General features: G+C 42.4%; 2 protein-coding genes across 9 annotated transcripts in view; one reads left to right on the forward strand and one right to left on the reverse strand.

Moving 5' to 3' along the window:
- The first annotated feature begins 590 nt into the window (after positions 1–590).
- Positions 591–9,213, forward strand: gnb2 (guanine nucleotide binding protein (G protein), beta polypeptide 2). Its single transcript, XM_031857511.1, has 10 exons — positions 591–1,398; positions 3,240–3,319; positions 3,419–3,457; positions 3,897–4,003; positions 4,482–4,545; positions 4,749–4,911; positions 5,472–5,538; positions 5,631–5,832; positions 6,649–6,865; positions 7,892–9,213. The coding sequence occupies exons 2-10, from the start codon at positions 3,263–3,265 to the stop codon at positions 7,996–7,998; spliced, it is 1,023 nt and encodes a 340-aa protein (XP_031713371.1). The 5' UTR covers positions 591–1,398; positions 3,240–3,262; the 3' UTR covers positions 7,999–9,213.
- Positions 9,214–10,513: 1,300 nt separating this feature from the next.
- The window catches only part of mink1 (misshapen-like kinase 1), a 29,804-nt gene continuing 20,858 nt past the window's right edge, over positions 10,514–19,459 (reverse strand). For all 8 annotated transcript variants that reach the window (XM_031857501.1, XM_031857506.1, XM_031857504.1 and 5 more), the window contains 10 exons: positions 19,253–19,369; positions 18,884–18,995; positions 18,554–18,703; positions 17,792–17,935; positions 17,156–17,290; positions 16,918–17,018; positions 16,658–16,807; positions 16,412–16,571; positions 16,157–16,296; positions 10,514–16,056 (listed from right to left, as the gene is read on the reverse strand). In XM_031857501.1, coding sequence (XP_031713361.1) covers positions 15,973–16,056; positions 16,157–16,296; positions 16,412–16,571; positions 16,658–16,807; positions 16,918–17,018; positions 17,156–17,290; positions 17,792–17,935; positions 18,554–18,703; positions 18,884–18,995; positions 19,253–19,369 — 1,293 coding nt within the window. In that variant the 3' untranslated portion in view covers positions 10,514–15,972. The remainder of the gene's footprint in view (positions 16,057–16,156; positions 16,297–16,411; positions 16,572–16,657; positions 16,808–16,917; positions 17,019–17,155; positions 17,291–17,791; positions 17,936–18,553; positions 18,704–18,883; positions 18,996–19,252; positions 19,370–19,459) is intronic.

Raw genomic sequence — 19,459 nt, forward strand, 5'->3', positions numbered from 1 at the left:
GTATATATATAGATAGATAGATAGATAGATAGATAGATAGATAGATAGATAGATAGATAGATAGATAGATGCAATGAATGAGGAGTGATGCAAGAACATTGGGGGGATTTCTGAATCACATCCACATTTATTTCATACAGCCCATACAAAATAAAAGGACTCACTAACTGAATCAGTCTCAGCAGAGTGGAGCTACTGCAAAACGTCACCTGATCCAACCAGCAGTTCAGCTCTGTATGCTGTGATTTCTTGTTCATTTGACCTCCGTGATGCGTGATGTACATTCTGTAACGTCAGAGTGGAGAGGATGGGCATGTATGTTCACAACGAGGCCATGCATCCTGAAAAAAAAACATGAAATGAGCATTAGTAAAACAACAACATTGCATTTTTAACATGAGCAACCTCCCTCTGAACATCTACAACTGACGAGTCCAGGTGACAAAAGGATCCCAAAACTGCAGAATGATGTGATCGGGGGGGCGGGGGGGGGGTCATGGGTTTTACTAGTATTTAAGAGATGGGTGTGGTTGAAACATGCTTCATGCCCGGATTTGAGGATCCTTCTGCAAGCGCCCACCGCGTGATCTGGCTGCTTGTTTCTGTATAATGATATTCAGAAAAAAAAAAAAAAAAAACAGGAACCGTGTGGATAACTGACCGAGAGGGCCGCGGCTCATTATACTGTGACAAAATCCACGCAGTCGGTCTACTGATGGGTTGATCTCTTGCAGCTTATAGAAGCATTTCTCTTTTTGTTTAATGGCATTATTTTCTCATATGAGGCAGATTTTACTCAGTAATTCATTGTCGGCTCGGAGGCGGTTGTCCTGATGAAGTGTCGGCAGAGGGAGGAGGAAACCAGAGAGAGGAAGGAAACGAGGATAACGTCACGAAAAGCAGAATCGGAGTGAAACGGACTGTGTAGTATTTAATGGACAGAGCTTGATGCGGGCCGAGCACCGAGCCGAAATTCTGTTTGTTTACCTCGCATTTGGACAAAGATGTTTTTGTTAACTGGTCGGGCGTGAAAAGAAAAGGAGGGGAAAGCATTTCGAGGAGGAAACGGCAACACAAGCAGCAGCAGCAGCAGATCTCATCTTTTTTTCTTTTTTTTTCAGGAGGCTCCACTAAAGCAGAGAAATGGAAATGTGTGTAGCCCTCCTCCGTTTGCCTGTTCGCTGAAGGATTTGGGAAACAGCCTAATCGTGACACACGGACTTTAAAGTGGATCTCATTTTTTTTTTTTTTAATGAGTGAGAAAGACGTATAGTTAAAACCCTTCCACGGGATTCCTTTTTTTTTTTTCCGGGGGACGTTGCTTTTTTTTTTCGCGGAAGGAGAGAAAAAAAAAAAAAAAAAAAAAAAAAGCTGCAAAATCATCGGGAGAATTAACAGGTAGCCACCCCATTATCAAACGCTGTGACAGCCGCTGTAGGCCGGCGCAGGGCGCGTAAGATGGCTGGGCGATGATGTGCTCTATTCGTGGCATCATTTCGACTAAATTAACTTAGCTACATCCGCATTTTAGGAGCTCAGCATCTGAAACGAGATGTGGTCAAGGCCTCCATCAGCCGCTCGGTGCTGATCGATATGTGATGTAGCCTGTTTTCACGGGGGCCTGCCCTTCTTATTTGGAGACACTGGGCTTATATATAAATGCGGCGGGCGGTGAAACAAAAAAAAAGACCCTTATGGAGTACATCCTATATATCTGAATCTGGCTTGTACCCGCTTCTTTCTTTACTGCGGCTTTTTTACACCGTGCGGAGCTCCCAGCACACAGGCCTATGCGCGCGCGCGCGCGTGTGTGTGAGTGTGTGTGTGTGTGTTAACCTGGGTTATAGTGAGCGGAGCCGCACAGTCTCTCTCTGACATTAACATTTGCTCTGTCAAAGATGCAGCGGCTTCTGCACTCCATCTCCAGTTTTGCAGATGCATTCATGCCATGTCGATGTAGCTCCACATCAGATGTGCATCCGAAGGGGTGGGGCCAGGCACACTTTCGGGCATCATTTCTCTCTCCTTGTGTTATAAAATGTGCTCTTTAAACATTTTTTTAAAAAGAGGCCACTACTCCCCCCAGATGTTCAGATGAGGCTTTATTCTAACGTTAACCCTCCTCATCGTCGTGAAGGAGGTACAGCCTCTTGTCTGGCCATGCACCAGTGCAGGTGGAGTCATGTTGGCTGTGATGTGTGGGGGTCTTTTTTTTTTTTTTTGTTTTTTCCACTCCGTCCATCGGCATGACTTCGTCACAGCTCTGCTCGCCATCCAGTCGATGCTCGCAGGCAATTCGGAACATGCATCCGAGCATCTGGTCGGACCCATCCAGGCCTGATCTGTGATGCATCACCCCCCCCCTCAGCTTTTTATCCTCATTGGCTAAATGAGCAGCTGTGCCAGGAGACTGAGACCCATGATGCGCCCCTTTTGGCTTCCATTAGTGCCGTGTGATCCATCTGGTCGCAGGTCCCCTCCAGGGAACAGTGACCTACTGTAGCTAATTGCTCTTCCTTTACAGTGTGCACTGTATGCATGTTTGCTGTGGATTTGAATTGCTGCACAAATGCAAATAGAAGCTCCCTGTTTGGGAAGCGGTTTTGAATGTGTAACTGTGCTCCTATCAGGAGCAGGAAATGCTGTTTCCTCCCGAAAGCTTGATGTGATGTACAGTGTGAGAGCACCCAGTTGGCCCATAGCTAAATGATATAACTCCTGCCATGTTCTTTCTTCCAAACCGCAGTGCCTCCGACGACATGCAGATGACTGTATCCAGCATTAGCACCAGTTCTGACTTGATACACAACCTGTAATTGCAGAGTGTAACAAGTTGCCTCTGCTTTAGAGGGAGTGTTCGCTCAGTATCTGCTGCCTGGTAGCGATGCTGGCTGCTCCATGGAGGCTTAGTCATTACAGATTATTCTCCTCAGTTAAACCAGGCATGGTTGCACAGCCATAAACAGATTACAAGGTTTTTTCTCACTGTGTGGGTTCAGTAAACCGTAGAGATTAAAATGTGTGTGTTTTTATTTTATTATTTCTTACAAACAGTGTTTTAAGTAAATTATTTAACCTAATTGATTCATTTTTGATGAAAGTGGACTCCTGGATTATAGTGGATTATCAAATCATAAAACTATGCTAATCCCTGTGGGGCTCACTCATATACAGCAATTATGAGATGATACTTTATGTAAATCTGAGACTGACATTTGAAGTTTTTCCACGACCAACAGGTGACGGCTCAGACAAATCCAAAATGAGTGAGCTGGAGCAGCTTCGCCAGGAGGCCGAGCAGCTTAGGAACCAGATAAGAGTGAGTCCAATGTTTTTAGAGTTTAGTTTTCATCCACTGATATATTTACATGTTGTGTAATGTCTTGTTTTTTTCGTCCTATGATTCCCTGTCCAACAGGATGCCAGGAAAGCATGTGGAGATTCAACCCTGACACAGGTAAGTGCCCCTGAATGTCTGTTATATCTGTTCAAGATTTTGGGGGCTTGATTCCAGTGATAAGAAGTGGTTTGGTGACCATCGATTTGGAAACGTGATAATAAGTTCATGGGAGAAACTTATTTTTGGGAAAATATAGATGCTTAGTTATTGATGATTTATAACTAATAACATGATCACCAGCACTATAAACATGGTGGTTTAACATTTTCCTGTGCTGTGCTTTATACATTACTTTAATATCATCATTTGTAAATTAGATTTTTTTGTTTTTTACATTTAAATGTATTTGTATCATCAAATTTGGCATGACATATTACAATATTGTTACAATCTCGAGACACTTCACTGTGGAACCTCCCATCCCACAGTTATCAATAAAAAAGGGTGATTTTTATTAATACAATTTTTTTTGTTTTACCTCTCCCCTCTAACCCAGATAACTGCTGGTCTGGATCCTGTGGGGCGGATTCAGATGCGGACGAGACGCACCCTCCGCGGCCACCTCGCCAAGATCTACGCCATGCACTGGGGCACTGACTCAAAGTGAGTCTCTACTGTAGCAAACACTTCAAACATTGCAATTTGGCTCCATTCATTCAGCAACTTAACATGCGATAATACATTACATACAGATACATATAGCATGCCTACATGGCAAACTAAGATGGGGATCACTGTAAACACTATACCTGCTTTACATCTGCATGTTAGCATTGCCGCTGTGATAGCATGCTGAGCAAAGTATAGCCTCACAAAACTAATAGCTTCTGAGTCTTCAAAAACACGGAGCCAAAACATCCAAAAAGCAGTTTTAGCTTTAGAACGCCACTGTATAGACTCAAGTAGCACAAAGGATATTCCAAATGCGTTTTGCCTGTATTACCAGGAGACCGATCACTGTGGAAGACTGGCGTGTTTGTTTCAAATGAGTCCACAGTTTGAATTCGTTCAGAAAATGAACACTAAGCCAAACTGAATGTCCATCAATAGAGGAATGAAGTTTGAACGTTTGTGTCTCCAGGCTTCTGGTTAGTGCCTCTCAAGATGGAAAACTGATCATCTGGGACAGCTACACCACTAACAAGGTAAAGTCAGCCGAGTAATTCTTCTCATCGGCTGGATTAATAGTCGTCGGTGGTTGACTCGTCACAGCTTCTTTTGCTACCATTGTCATGACTTATTCTAACGTTAGCCAGTGACATTAGCATTAGGTAGTGTTATTACTAGGGTGTAGGGTTTTTCTTTCGAGGCCAAAAGTTTAACGTCTTTTGCCTCCACGCCTTCGTAGATACACGCCATCCCCCTGCGCTCCTCCTGGGTGATGACCTGTGCGTACGCCCCGTCTGGGAACTACGTGGCCTGCGGAGGCCTGGACAACATCTGCTCCATCTACTGCTTGAAGACTCGCGAGGGCAACGTCAGGGTCAGCAGGGAGCTACCTGGCCACACAGGTGAGAGAACGTCACGCTCTCAACCACATCAACCGATGAGACCCCTACCTTGTTGGAAAGCTCTGCTCCCAAACCCCTGAACAATGAAGATTTCGTTCACGTGGTCAATTAATCGCAGGGAAGCGCCGTCTTAATAACCATCGACTCCTGTCTGCGAGACTCCGGTTTGTGACACTGTGGCTACTGTGCTGCTGTGCGTGATTTGCAGAATAGGCTGCAACGTAATATCAAGATGTCTCTAATACAATATAACATATCAGGTGTCTGTCAAACTCTACACAACGGAAAGCTCAATAACAATTCCATCATGAATTGTTATTCGCGTGATCGATATAAATGTATAGATTTGCAGGAAATGGCATTCACATCACCTCTACCTTTACCCTAATGTTTTTTCTGTAAAGTCATTGTACTGTTGCAATAATATTCGTTTTTTTTTGTGCCTGTTATATAATAGAGTATACCCTAGGAATGCCACTTTACTATCACCTATTGTTAAATAAGTATAGGATCACCTGTCCATATGCAAGTTTCAACAAACACCTGCTCTGTTCTCTCAGGTTACCTGTCATGTTGCCGTTTCATTGACGACAATCAAATCATCACGAGTTCAGGAGACACCACATGGTGAGCCACTGAGATCAAAAACACAGACAGTGTGCGGTGCGAGCGTGTTTGTCGCGAGCTGATCAGTGTCTAACTCTGCCTCTCCGCCCCAGTGCACTGTGGGACATCGAGACGAGTCAGCAGACCACGGTTTTCTCTGGGCACAGCGGCGACGTCATGAGCCTGTCCCTGTCGCCCGACCTCCGCACCTTTGTGTCAGGAGCCTGCGACGCCTCGGTCAAACTGTGGGACATCAGGGACAGCATGTGCCGGCAGACCTTCACAGGCCACGAGTCGGACATCAACGCTATCTGTGTGAGTGTGCTCAGGGAACGGGTGGCCCTGTGACCAAACAAGAACAAATATATGTATCTTCATTCGTACTATTTAAAAAAAAAATGATCTGTGATTGCATTTTAATGGGGCATTCGTCAATTTCTACACATGAAGTTCAGTTCATGCGTGATGGGAAACATTTTCTTCCTAAAACTCTGCAGGAGCTTTGTTAAGTCTTAAAAAATAATCCTAAATAGAAAAATATAAGCTTCACACACTAAGAAATAACAACAAATCTGAAGAGAGATGGAACAAAAATGGATCAACAAACTGTTTTGTGCATAAACTAATATGTCCATTAGGAATTCCAAATGTTTCGCACTGGTATCGGCGCAACAATGGTCTCAAGTGTCAGTCTGTAAACCGCCTGACACACGATCAACAGAGCGCCTCCAGGATTTGTCTCGGTGACGTCACACGCTGTCTTGTCTCCAGCTTTGGGGGGGGGATTTAAACTGGGAGCACGCTAGAGGATTAGCAAGATGATCAATTAACACCATATCTGAACATCCTGCATCAGTCCAGACTCCAACTGTCTGGACTGATGTACCACACAGGTTAAATCTGATGGATGACAGCTGGACAGATTTGGTTTTGAAACCACCGCGATCATCTGATCAGATTCAGTCCGAGTGCCGAGACACTAGTAGCCAATGAGAGCATAGTTTTCTGTCATAGAAGGGCATGTAGGGAATAGGGGACTATATAGGGGCCAGAATCACCTACTTGTTGTCTCTTCATATGCCTGTATCCACACTTCCTGCTTCTCATTCATCTCCCCGTGCTCCTCCTCAGTTCTTTCCCAACGGCAGCGCCTTTGCCACCGGCTCAGACGACGCCACCTGCAGGCTGTTTGACCTGCGCGCAGACCAGGAGCTCAGCCTCTACTGCCATGACAACATCATTTGTGGCATCACATCCGTGGCTTTCTCGCGCTCCGGCCGTTTGCTGCTGGCTGGTTATGATGATTTCAACTGCAACATCTGGGACGCCATGAAGGGAGACAGAGCAGGTGAGTGGGTCAGGCGAGAGGAAACAGCTCAAAGAGTAGGTCTAGAAAGGTTCAACCTGCAGCTCAAGTGAGGATTATCTTCCTTGTGGAGTTACTTCATCGAGACACCAAATGACTTTGCTTTTAACATTATTTGTATCTTAGTTAGTCTGTAGATTTCTGCCAGAAAGGGACGATCGTAGGTATGTGTTTGTACACTTCACCATCAAATAAAACGTTTACGTATATGAAGGATTAGAGGATGAAAAGGCAACAGTCCATATTGTATCAATGCAAAGTAAAACTAACACTTATCGGACCATGACCTGCAATATTTAACTCAGGAACCAAGTGAAAGCGTGTTTGGTGCAAAACGAGAGACTGAAAACGTAATGCCTCATTTCATTACCCAATTCAAAGGCTAATTTACCTTCTTAAAAAGAATGAAGAGTTACACAGATTCCTTTAGAAATAACGGAAAGTGCAGTTGTACTTCGCACATTTCAAATGAAGTTAATGATAACTGGTTGAATGGCCGACGGTCGAGGTGATAGTCCGTGTCCTTCACTGAGCACCATGGAGCAAATGACTCAACCAATGTATACCAATAGGATTTAGGTGAAAATAGCCAAATCGTTTTTGTTTTTACGGAACCAAAAACAATCATAATGTGTCTGTAATGAGTCGTAAAACAATGTGTAACATGGTATGCACATACATTGTGGTTTGTAATTGGAAACTGAGGGGTGTAAGCACAAAATACAAGATAATGTCATCATGTAATGGATTTAAAGAACTATAACACTGAATCATTTGTCAGTTTTAAGTTGACTTTTGAGTCATTTTTGGGTGTGCCAGACTTACCAGTAAATTCACACATCTCGAGCCTTGTTTTGTGAAAACTGAACCTGTGTTGCCAGTTAAAGCAGTAATAGACACAAGGTTGCTGTGTTCTGTGTGGTTTTTCAAAGGTTTCGGCGCAGTCTGTAGAACAGAACATTTTTACAGCAACAACTCCTCTTTTGTTTGTCCCTGTCCCCCCTGCAGGGGTCCTGGCCGGCCATGACAATCGTGTGAGCTGTCTGGGTGTGACGGATGACGGCATGGCGGTGAGCACCGGGTCCTGGGACAGCTTCCTTAAGATCTGGAACTGAGCCACGCACATAAACCGCAAACACACACACACACACACACACACACGCACACACACGCACACACACACGCACACACACGCGCACACACACGCGCACACACACACGCACACACGCACGCACGTCCAACAAACAGACAGACATTGCTCCCGTCTTGGGACACTGTTTGCACCCTGTATTCACTGTATGTAAGATTCAACAGACAAACTGCAACATTGTACTGTACATAATATATATGACTTAGATATGAGTTTACACACACACATACACACACACACACACACACACACACACACACACACACCCGCTGTATGCAGGACAAGATGACACAAAACCTGAACACATGCCCTCACTAACTACAGCTGGTTTAAGTACAGTTCCACACACACACACACACACACACACACACACACACACACACATAATCTGTAAAATGTAAAAACGTGACAAAAACAGTTGATTCTTCAGCTGCTCAAATAAAAAACACAAATGCCACTATTACCTGAAGCCTTTTAACACGTCTAACACGCTCATTCACTTAACACACACACACACACACACACACACACACACACACTTTTTCCTGAGAGACACTGCTCCTCGAGTTAAACGGGGGAGAAGACGTTATTTGACAATTCTGTCTTTGTTTACAATGAAGTCCAAAATGCACTTCAGAAAAAATTTTCTGTACTATTTTTGTCTCAGTACCACATGTATCTCAGCGATGCTAATGTGAAGGAAGAATGGTTGTGGAAAGAGAATTATGTGAGTCCATTAACACTGAAAACAACAAAACAAAACACTGACAGACAGGATGAGCCGATGATCGACAGAGTCCAAGGAAATATCAACTCTTATTTTCATCTGTTCGAAACATCATGTAATCACTGTTTTTATAGATATGTACCCCCGCATACAGTAAATCTCTTCAGTTTTGGTTTTCTTCTTTTTTTTTTACACTTATTTTATTCATGTTCTCCCTGTGTGCCTCAGATACACGTTAAGGATTATTAATAGAGAATATTGATAAAAGGTAAATTAACAAAAACATTAAAGATCTGAGATTCAAAGTTGAGTGAAAAAAAAATAAAAACATTGTAAGACGCATCTTAATAAAGCAGGAGCCAGTATTCATACTTTGACTTTATCAATGTATTATCTGGACATGACAATGGTATAATTGTACATAATATTAATAAATAATAGCCTCTCCTGCCAGTGATTGTGGTTTCCTTTTTTGAAGCACTGTTTCTTTATTCATACACTTGTGAAGCTGATCAACCGGAGAGAAAATAAGTGTTTTCATGTGTCGTTCAGCCTGGTACGTGACATTAAAATGCTTGTTCTGGTACATTGACCCATGCTGTTAAATGAATGGTATAGTTTCTAAATAGCCTCGAAACATTTTAGCACAAATAAGAATAACAAACTAGTTATTCTCCTTTTACAATGAAACATTTATCACAGACATCATTGGAAAGACGGTTATTTTAAGAATCTCAACTGACATGTATTGCAGTGATTGTACTATTTAAAACCATTATAATAAAAACGGTATAATTGCAACAACATAATACAAAGTTTAAAGTTGGACCACCTGACAGCGGATACAATAGTTGTAGTTAGTAACCTATTTAATTAGAAATGTGTGGAAAGAACCTAAACCTTCACAATCACAATTTAAATATCTTGAATGTTAAGAATCAGTCTTGCGCTGTTTCTACTGCAGAAACAAAAACATGTCACCTGTGCTCAGGTCACAGAAATGTTATTTGATACACTTTCTGATCATCACTCAGGTAAGGATCGTTTGTGTTTTCATATCTGTTGATTGAAGTTAAACTAAAATGTTTCATACAGGAAGAGATTTAGCTATTCTTGCAGGATTGAAGTGTCTTTACCTTCAGCCACCAGGAGGCGCTGCAGCTCACTCAGCATCTCAGGTTCACAAAATAAGGACACAAACGGCTTCATTACAAAAAAACAAATCTTTAAGGCAATTCATTTAATCCATTGAATGGCATGCCGGGGAATATTGAGCTGGGTTTCCGGTGAAGTGGACATTTTGAATTTGTTATGTCACACAAATCCAGTGACAACAGGTCCGAGTGGATTTTAGCACCATCATGTGGTTAAACGGTGGCTTATATTTAATATTCTCACTACTATATTCTTAAAGGCCCTGTGCACCCACAGGTCAGCTCAATTATTCGCCCTGAAAATGCCTGTGTGTACACTCTGCTTGATTGACATCTTTATCTTTGCTGCACATTTACACCTTTATCATTATTAGTACAACTAAATCCAGTGACCTCTTGTAATCCTAGTGGAGCTCCGCCCACCTTCAGCCTGAGCAAAGGTCTAATGGGGGCGAGCAGGGCCTTTAAAAAGTATAGACAATTATTTTGGAGAGGCAAGCTTAGGTCTCCAGTAATGAGAATTCAAAGAAATGTAGTTCATAGACATTCAAATCTGTACAACGGACATTTATTCAGAAGTCAAAGAAATGAAACCGGACTAATGAGATTAAGGTATTTTATTTTTCAAACAATTCTGTATTAAGACATGAATTCATTCAACACACAATCTTTTGAAAGTTTAAAGTTTTATCAGCCTATGAAATACAATCTGGAGTTAGTTAACCTCTCACAAGTAACAGACACGCGCACACATACACTAAAACATTGCAAACATGTTTACCGTCTTAAAAAAAAAAAAAAAAAATGTTATTGAAAAAGAATAATAGATGTTGAAGTTCTGTCCAAAGATCCACATCGTTTTAGAGCTCAAGTGTGATCTGCCTCGCTCTCAGCTACAGCTGCTAATCCATTCACACGTTATGGATAAGAAATAGAAGCTATGAGAGAGAGGAGTGCCTCATCACAAGATTAACTATCCATTACTTCAGAGTTCACTAAAGGCAGTTCCTGGGATTTCACTATAGTGAAGCAAGAACAAGCATCCCAACAGGTGATTGTGTTAAACTGACGGGGAGAAGCAGTTATTCTTTGCGATTATGAACTAAAGTAAAGAGACACAAAAACCAGCCTACATTCAGTCTGCCAAAGGCCGCTGAAGAGTCACTTCCTGTAGGCCACACGGAGATGAACAGCCATGGGTTGGATTTGTTCAAATGCTTGTATTGCTTAATATTAAAAGAAAGAAATGTCTCTCAGGACGATGTTCTACATGTTCAGCGCTCTGACCTACAACTCCTTTCTTTGTGATGACAAAGTGTATGCGTCTTGGCTGTTACATGAATTCAGCAATGAAATCTGTCCTGAAACTAACTTGTAGTGAGGTTCTTTTAATGGCTCTTGGCACGAATTGAATATAACTTTCACATCTTCTTGTTACAAGAACTGTTACAAAATGCAAACCTATTATAAGAATTTCTGCTGCATACAATTTAAAAAGCTTAATATTTGAAGTGACCGCCTCAACCTAATTGACAGTCTGTATTAGCTCACCCATAAACTACTCGTCCATGTTCATCACACGTGTACAACATTGCTGAGCCACAAGAGTTTGAGCAGGAGCTCGTTTTGAGAGATCTTTTGTTTATTGGCAACATGAAAAGGTCTTCATAAAATAAACAAGTCCGTTTTTACTAAGTCAAATTATTTAATCAAAATGCTATCCAGAAAAACAACAGTCAACACAAATCAGACAATAAAGAAGATTAAATGAATATGTCGCTATGGTATTATGCTTCATCTTTAAAACAATCATATTCAACTGCAAAAAAACCGAGGTAGAAATACACTAAAGTATTCCAAATAAACTTTATATTAGGCAACGTGAGTATGTGTGTGTTGAGAGGAGCTCTCCACTGGTTTTACACACACACCAGTCTGTTTCAGTGGCATTGGCAGTAAGTGCACTGACTGCCGTTGCCAGGCAACACCTGAGACGTTGCAAACATTTTGGTAGAGGAAATGTCTGCCCATCGCTCTGTATTCAGTGTTTGGGGCTCCACTTCTGAATTAGAAACACTAATTGAACTTTATAAATCCATGCAAAACATTTTTATTCCATGTGAAAATCGAATGCCTACATTACCCACAATGCACTGCAACTGCCAACAGTTTGGTGAGAGATTCTGTTACAAGTAGCAGATGAGGAGCGAGCTAGCGAGGTCTGGTAAATTCACTTCCTTCTAAATCCAAACCTCAAAAACAAATGTCCACATGTGCAGTCGTACTCCCCGACACCTGTAAACAGACTGGTGTGTAAAATCAGCAGGAAATGCATACAAAATTAAAGTAGTCAAGAAATGATAATTGACTAATTGTCTTCCTCTGTAATGTGTTAATATCACTAATTGATGGATGATCTTTTCACTTCCTAAATGCTGCCAAGAGTCAATAACCTCACATCCCCACCGCACCACCTGTGTGCCGTTTCCCGTCGTCACCTGAGCATATTTACAGCCCGTCACCTTCACCAAGGCAAATTACACACGAGGCCAATCTGTGAGTCACCGCGAGCGTCACAGCCACAGCGGACTCCTCTGGTAACAAGAAGACGGACGTTATCTTTTTTTTACGTCTACATAACTCAACAGACATGCTGCAGTAATTGACAGTCTACACACACACACACAGCTGTCTCAGCGGACGACTCGTTTCACTATCACCAACTACTTAGACTGATTACATACTGACTACATACTGACGAGTTTGACGACTGCCGAGTGAATGAAAAAGGAAAAAAAAAAAAAAAAAACCTCCGTCTCTCCGTTGCACTCAATTATAGCTTTGATATCTGCCTTAAAATACATTGTGCTTTGATTATTAGAGCAGTACACATGTTCATATAAATACAAATCTGTCTTATAGATGTACATTCACTTTGATTTCTCAATATAGACTAATTTACACATTTTATAAAATAGGCCTTTCAGAATATATCAAGCTACTTTCCCCCCCCCCCCACTACAAGATTACGCAATCAACATCATTCAAGAATAAGAGCTCATCTCATCTTTGCTGCAAGAACCTACATTTTCTGAGCAGACGTCACACGCAGAGTTAAAATCGGACACAAGTACTAAGTTTTCTCTACAAACGCGTTTCATACGTATGGCTTTTCACTATGCTGGCTCCCGCTGTGAGCAGATCCTTCACATGTTACACTTGATTAATTGGACACGTGGCAATTTAATTGTTATTGCAACTTTGTGAATGGATTATTGTCGGAAAATCATTTTTAGGTCATATATATACGTGGTGCCAAAAAAGGCATTTCAAGTCCGTCAACGGGATATTAGGGATTAGACTTCAGTGGCACAAATCATATCAAAGGAGCAAATATATTTGTGCCTCTTCAATGTGAGATTTCAAGTAAGACGCGTGTGTGTGTGGTTGTGGTGGGGGCTCATAACCAATCCTTACATCGCTCACCTTCCAAACTCCAAGGCACTGCTTTAACTGTAAACATGGCAGATTGATAAAAAAAAATGATGATTTGACCATAAAAAGCAGAAGTGCCAGAGCTCCTGGTGGATTGTAATTGTGGCATTAGAACTGAAAGTCATGGCACATACCAGACACTCAAGAAAACACATTCGCTAAAAAGGGGAAAACAACTTTGATACAGTACTATATACTCTACTTCCATGGCTTACATGCACACTATCTGCTCGAGATACACGTTTACTGAAGTGAAAGTGCTTTCCATGCCCATTTATAGTTTGTTTTATAATCTCACCACAAAAGTAGCCATCTATGTATATACTCTTTGATTAAACGCCCTCTGTTTTGACCATGTACTGCATTCTCTATAGCTTTATTTTTGTCTGTATGAAATATATGATCACTAGCCGAGGTTCCTCTTTCGAATAACCAAAAGCTTTTTCTACTGGCGGTTTAACAAAGAAATGACAGTTTTGTTCTTTTAACATCAACATGTCCGCTTCTATTTATAAGCAGATGAACCAACTTGTTGAAAAATGTAGACATTTTCCAAACAACTCCATGCTGATGATAGGAGTGACTTTTAAAATGTCCACCCTGTTGATACCAAAGTGCTGTGGAAGCACGGTGGTGGTGTAACACCGTGTGAATCACTGATCAAAAAGCGTGATTCATGTGTGGACCAACCCCACTGCTGACAGGAAAATCAGCACTCTACTTCCTGATGACGCTGCCTTGTACTTCTACCGTACTGCCCGGTGTATGAGAGCACACAGAATCTCCCTTGTGCAGACACAAAGTCAAGAGCTATAAGGAGATCCAAAGCAGCTCATTAAGCATGATACCATAATATTAGTGAGAAGGCAGCTGCCATTTTTAGCTGTATATACAGAAAGGAACATCGGTTAGTGATCTGTAGGAAGAGTTTCTACACAAATCTTTATCCTCGCTATTTTAGCCGAGCTCCGTTTGCCCTGGCTTACTGCACCCGCTGCAGAATATGCGGTGAACTTTGGCAGAATGTACAGATATAAAATATATTAAGTCTCAAGTGTTCCACCAGTCTTCTCCAAAGTGCCTGATGAGATGGAGTCCTCTGTGGTATTGCAGAGTCACCCTACTTTAAATCTTTCCACTGGCCCCAAGACAAAGAAATTAACTGCACCACACCAAGCTGTTCTCTGCAAACACAAGAGATCCACACTAACTAAATAGTCTTAGAACTGAAATATGATACAGTAGGGTAGATCACTGTGGTAGGAGGGTGAAAGGACCACGGAAATGATCTCCCTTAATCACTGTGATCTCAGCGACGCCCTCTTTTCACGTTCCTCCAACGTCCTCTTTTACCGACAAATATCCCTCTCTGACACGCCCAGCCAAGTCCACAGACTCCCCTCTTCAAACAAAGACTCCACAGATTAGCATATATTGCAATATAATGGCAATATAATTACAGTAAAAGTAAGATTACCAGTAGGCTAATACCAATACAGAATCACTACATATAAATAACACATTTTTGTATTATGTAAATCTATGAAAACAAAACAAAGTTTAGATAAAAGCCTGATGAGTCAAATAATGAAGGGCTTCACCTAAACCATAGAAGAAGAAAAAAAGGCAAAGCAGGAGATTTCACATTCCTGATTGTGAGTACTGCACATGTATGTGACTTCTGATTGGTTTGATCAAGTTATTCATTGAAATCTAGTTTGCTTTTGAAGCGTTCAAGGCTTACTTAATGTGATTAAGAGTTGCAACATCATTTGCCATTCAGGTCAGAAAAAGTTAGTGAAAGCCGGACTTCAGGTTACCGTCTACTATACAGAACTAAAAATACTTCAATGAGCTACTTTGTCCCCACTTTAATGTCCCTTTGTAATATATTTTTCTGTACTAAATACTTCCTTTAAACCTCATCAGAGCCCCATAACAACGGGGGTCCGAAAGCCACAGCAGATGGGCGTTCCAGCATTTTTTTTTTATTATTCGACGTCCACGTGTCCGGCGGCAACACACCGACTGGAGGCGATATAAGAGGCCTGCAAATGATTCAGATCTAAGAGTAAGGTGCTACCTATTTACAGCTTAATTTCAACATACAGTATTGTTAAATAATGCCTTCTTCTTAAACGTACTGGAGAACCATCGAGGAATGTTTCTTTTTAACATACTTCACAATGAGGAACTAAGTAGTCACGACAGAACACGGGTCCACCAAGTAAAGCAGCTCAAGACAAGAATATTTACAGAACAAATCGGATGGTATTATTCAGATGGTATTAGATGGTATGGATTTTTCACGATGATTCCAGGGAGAATGTTATCGGGGGGGTGGGGGCTCTGTGGAAAGTGTGTCTTAAGGAGTGTACGTGTAGGCTGGAATGGGTTGTTCGTGTGTGTGTGTGCCGCATGAGCGCGTGTGAGAGAGAGGGAGCTGAAGAGAAAGGGAGGAAGGTGTTTGCAGTTGTGTGCATGTGGTTGTGAGAATTTGGGTTGCCCTTCCTTCTCCGAACCCCGCTGGGTTCCACACACACTGACCAGAGCAGCTGCTCCTTCACCAGTTCATGATGCAGTTTCTGTTCAGCGTCATGAAGTACACCTGGCTGCTGCCTCCAGACCGCACTGATGCAAAGAACACCTGAGGCACGGCACAGACACAAAAGGACATGCACGTGTTTACGTTCAGCGGCTGTCAGTGGCCCGACTCTCCCACACCTTTAAGCTTGCGTCTCTCTCACCTTGTCATTTCGCTCACAAAGGAACTTCAGCCTCTGAGCTCGTTTGTGCATGAAGACACCGTCCAGGTGGCCGGTCTCCACGGAACGGATCTCAATGGCCTTCTCTCCCCATCCCATGATCTGATTTGAGCAGATATGAGCTGCAAGGCAAAACGTTAACATTAGTACTTTGGCATGCTGCTTATAGTTTGCACAGCTGATAACATCCACTTTGATCTACGCCCATGTAAGTTTGTTTTGGGATTCAATCCGCACCAACAGATGTGGGCATCTCGCCCCACTGCAGGACCACGTCCTTGATGATGCGCCCGTAGGTGTTGACGTAGACCCCCTCGTCTTCGTAGCACAGCAGCATCTCCATGCCGTCTGAGCTGGGCAGGAACACGATTGCGTGCGGTGTCACATGGCTCTGAATCTGTTCGGGAGGAAAACAGACGGGATGACTTCCTGTAGGTTTCACATCGCCCGAAACACATGACGCCTGACGGCTGCGCAACTCACATGAACGGGGATGTAAATGTCATAGTTGTTCCCGGAGTCCACGTCGATGGCGTGGAAGCCAGCGCATGAACCGTAAATGACCTTTAACCTCTGACCCTCCTCCACGGTCAGGTCGACCAGGACGGGCCTGTGTGGCAGGTCTGCAAAAGACTGGAGTGGAGGGAGCAGAAAGTGAGAGCGAGAAGATGATCTACTTAAATGCTCTTCTGGTTGACTGATCTGGCATCACTAGTCCAGCTCAGAGGAAAGGGGAGACTTACCTTGAAGGCCATGAATTTGTGATAAGGTTTGGGCGCCCAGGCATACACTTCCACCGCATTCTTCAAAGCAATCACCAGGAACTTTATCCTCTCGTATTTCACTGGAGAGAACAACCACAAGGCCATCTGACATCAGATACTCGCAATCAATAATTCACTGGGCCAAATGCATTTATGGGAACTTCTCCGGAGTGGAAATGACAGTGGTGATAAAACAGCCCCCCCATCTGTCACTCACCCACTTTGTAGTGCACGCAGCCCTCCATCTCCCCCACAGTGGTCCAGCCCTGCTTCTTCTCCACCTCAGGGTCATTGTGGAGGATCTTGTTCCTCAGCCAGGCCAGGTAGTAGACACGCACCTTGTTTTTCTTGCCTTAATGGACACAGAGATCACTTACAAAGAGGCTAATATCAGTGATTATTTAAATGCATTTAAATTGAGGTTACTGGCAAAAATGTCTAAACGTGTTTTAGCTGTTCAAACATGTTGATGGTATATTTCTGCTGTTATGTGTCCGATAAAAACATTAGTAACCAACAAAATATCATCACATTATCAAAACAGTATATTGCAAAACACACCGATATTTCACATTTTTAGCTCTGGATTGGCTTGACATATTTGTTCAAAACCATCTTTTCACAACACCTCCAAGCCCTTAAACACACGGCACACACACAAATAAAAAAAAGCTTTCCTGTGGCTTTGAAGTGCAAAGGCAAAAATGCAAAGCAAAACAATTACTCTGAAGGCATGAGCACAATTGGCATCTTGTGTTTGGCGTCCCATTAAAAAGACAGTCTTTTGCCAAAAGTACAGATGGCTTTAACCAAGTGTGGTGAGAGCAGACTGGTGATGAGCAGCAGTAATGACCTGATATGGTGATGAGCAGGTTGAGGCCCTCCAGGACGTCCATCTGCTGGAACCTGCGGGAGTTGATGAGGGGGTAAACCTTGCCTTGACCACTGCGGTCCAGCAGCTTCAAACCGTTCTCTGTGCCCACCAACAGGTTCACACCTGGGGACACACACACATCCACACATTAATAGCTTTGAAATTTTGAATAAAATGATTGTAATTATTGCATTTTCTTAGTATTTGAACTCTTATTTAAATTTTGTATGCTTTAATTTTCCTGCAACACCTCCACGATACAATTTAATTTTATTTAGAGGAGGAAAAAAATAAAGATAGCTTTAATAAATATGTGATGTAACTGAGACAATGTCACCCATTGACAACTATACCTACAGTACTATTGGAGGATGGAGAAACGGGACTTTGAAGTTGACACATTATAAAAACAACTTTCAGATAACTTTGGTTCTTGGTTTACAAGTGAGAAGAGGCTCTAAGAGCAGGAATTGATTTGAAGCAGAGACATGTAGTTATTATTAATGTCACACTATGTTTTGTTAGTTTTGGTCATATTTTTAACCTGAGCCCTGATGGAGCCGACATATTAGTTATTTGTCAGGATGTTGAGCCAAAGATGAGGGTTAAAATAATGGCACCAATAATCTGACTGAACTCTCCGAGTCTGGTAACTCAAAAGATAAACATATTTTGAGTAATAAGTTGGTTTAAGAGAGCTAATGTTTCATCGTTACACTCGAGTATTGAATCTGTTCTCACCCCAGAGGGCAGCACACAGGATCTCCGCGTTGAACCTCTTCTTGTACTTCCGGATCTCAGGTGTGTCATTGGGGGGGCGTGTGTTGGTGGGATTGACGTTCACCATGGATCCTTTCCTCACCTCCATCTTCAGCTGCTCAAACCTGGAGCCTAAACAGGGAGGCCCCGATGGAAACGGCTTAAATCGACGAAAGGAAAACGCAACCGCCGGCAACAATGGTACAAGCTTCGGAACGAGACACAAATCTCCCACTCATCCTTTTAAAAAGGGAATTTAGCTGATGAACAAGTTACATTCTTAATTAATTATGCTGTAATTTAATGACTCACCAGTGACAGACATGTTATCCCCTGTACCTCCTGGGGACTGGTACATGCCCAGATCCACAAAGGTGGTGAAGGAGGACTTGCCAGATGCTTTAACCAAACCTCTGGACTGATACTGGTGGAGCAGAAAGGTGTTGTTTAAGTGAACATCATGTCTGTGCAGACTTTGGTTTGCTCATTGTTTGATTTTAGTTTCAAAATGTTAAAAACATATTTTGAGTCATATTTTTGATGATGTCTCCACTAACGAGCTGAACAGATTGTCATGAAATGTAATGTGTTATGGGTGGACTTCATGGCTGGAATGAGGGCAGATAAAAAAAAATAAACCAGGAATTTAGGACTGATATATTTAGCATCAGTAGAACTTACATCATAAACAGAGTCCTTCCCAGGGGAGGAGTGAGTGGCTGAATCTGTGGGGGAGTGGGAGGGCTGAACCACATCTGGCAAGTTAGTGTATCCGTTATGGCTCCGCTTCTCTGGGGTCTTTCAGGTAAAAGAGAAAACACACAAACACACACAAACACAAACACACACACACACACACACACACACACACACACACACACACACACA

This window comes from Anarrhichthys ocellatus, unplaced genomic scaffold (genome assembly GCF_004355925.1).
Source record: "Anarrhichthys ocellatus isolate YVR2014 unplaced genomic scaffold, GSC_Weel_1.0 scaffold18, whole genome shotgun sequence".
Classification (NCBI taxonomy): domain Eukaryota; kingdom Metazoa; phylum Chordata; class Actinopteri; order Perciformes; family Anarhichadidae; genus Anarrhichthys; species Anarrhichthys ocellatus.

What these genes read in the sequence shown, in the direction of transcription:
- gnb2 (XM_031857511.1), top strand. Translation starts at nt 3,263, where the DNA reads ATGAGTGAGCTGGAGCAGCTTCGCCAGGAGGCCGAGCAGCTTAGGAAC. An exon ending in AGCTTAGGAACCAGATAAGA is followed by an intron (nt 3,320 to 3,418) that starts GTGAGTCCAATG and finishes CCTGTCCAACAG; the next exon opens with GATGCCAGGAAAGCATGTGG. An exon ending in CATGAAGGGAGACAGAGCAG is followed by an intron (nt 6,866 to 7,891) that starts GTGAGTGGGTCA and finishes TCCCCCCTGCAG; the next exon opens with GGGTCCTGGCCGGCCATGAC.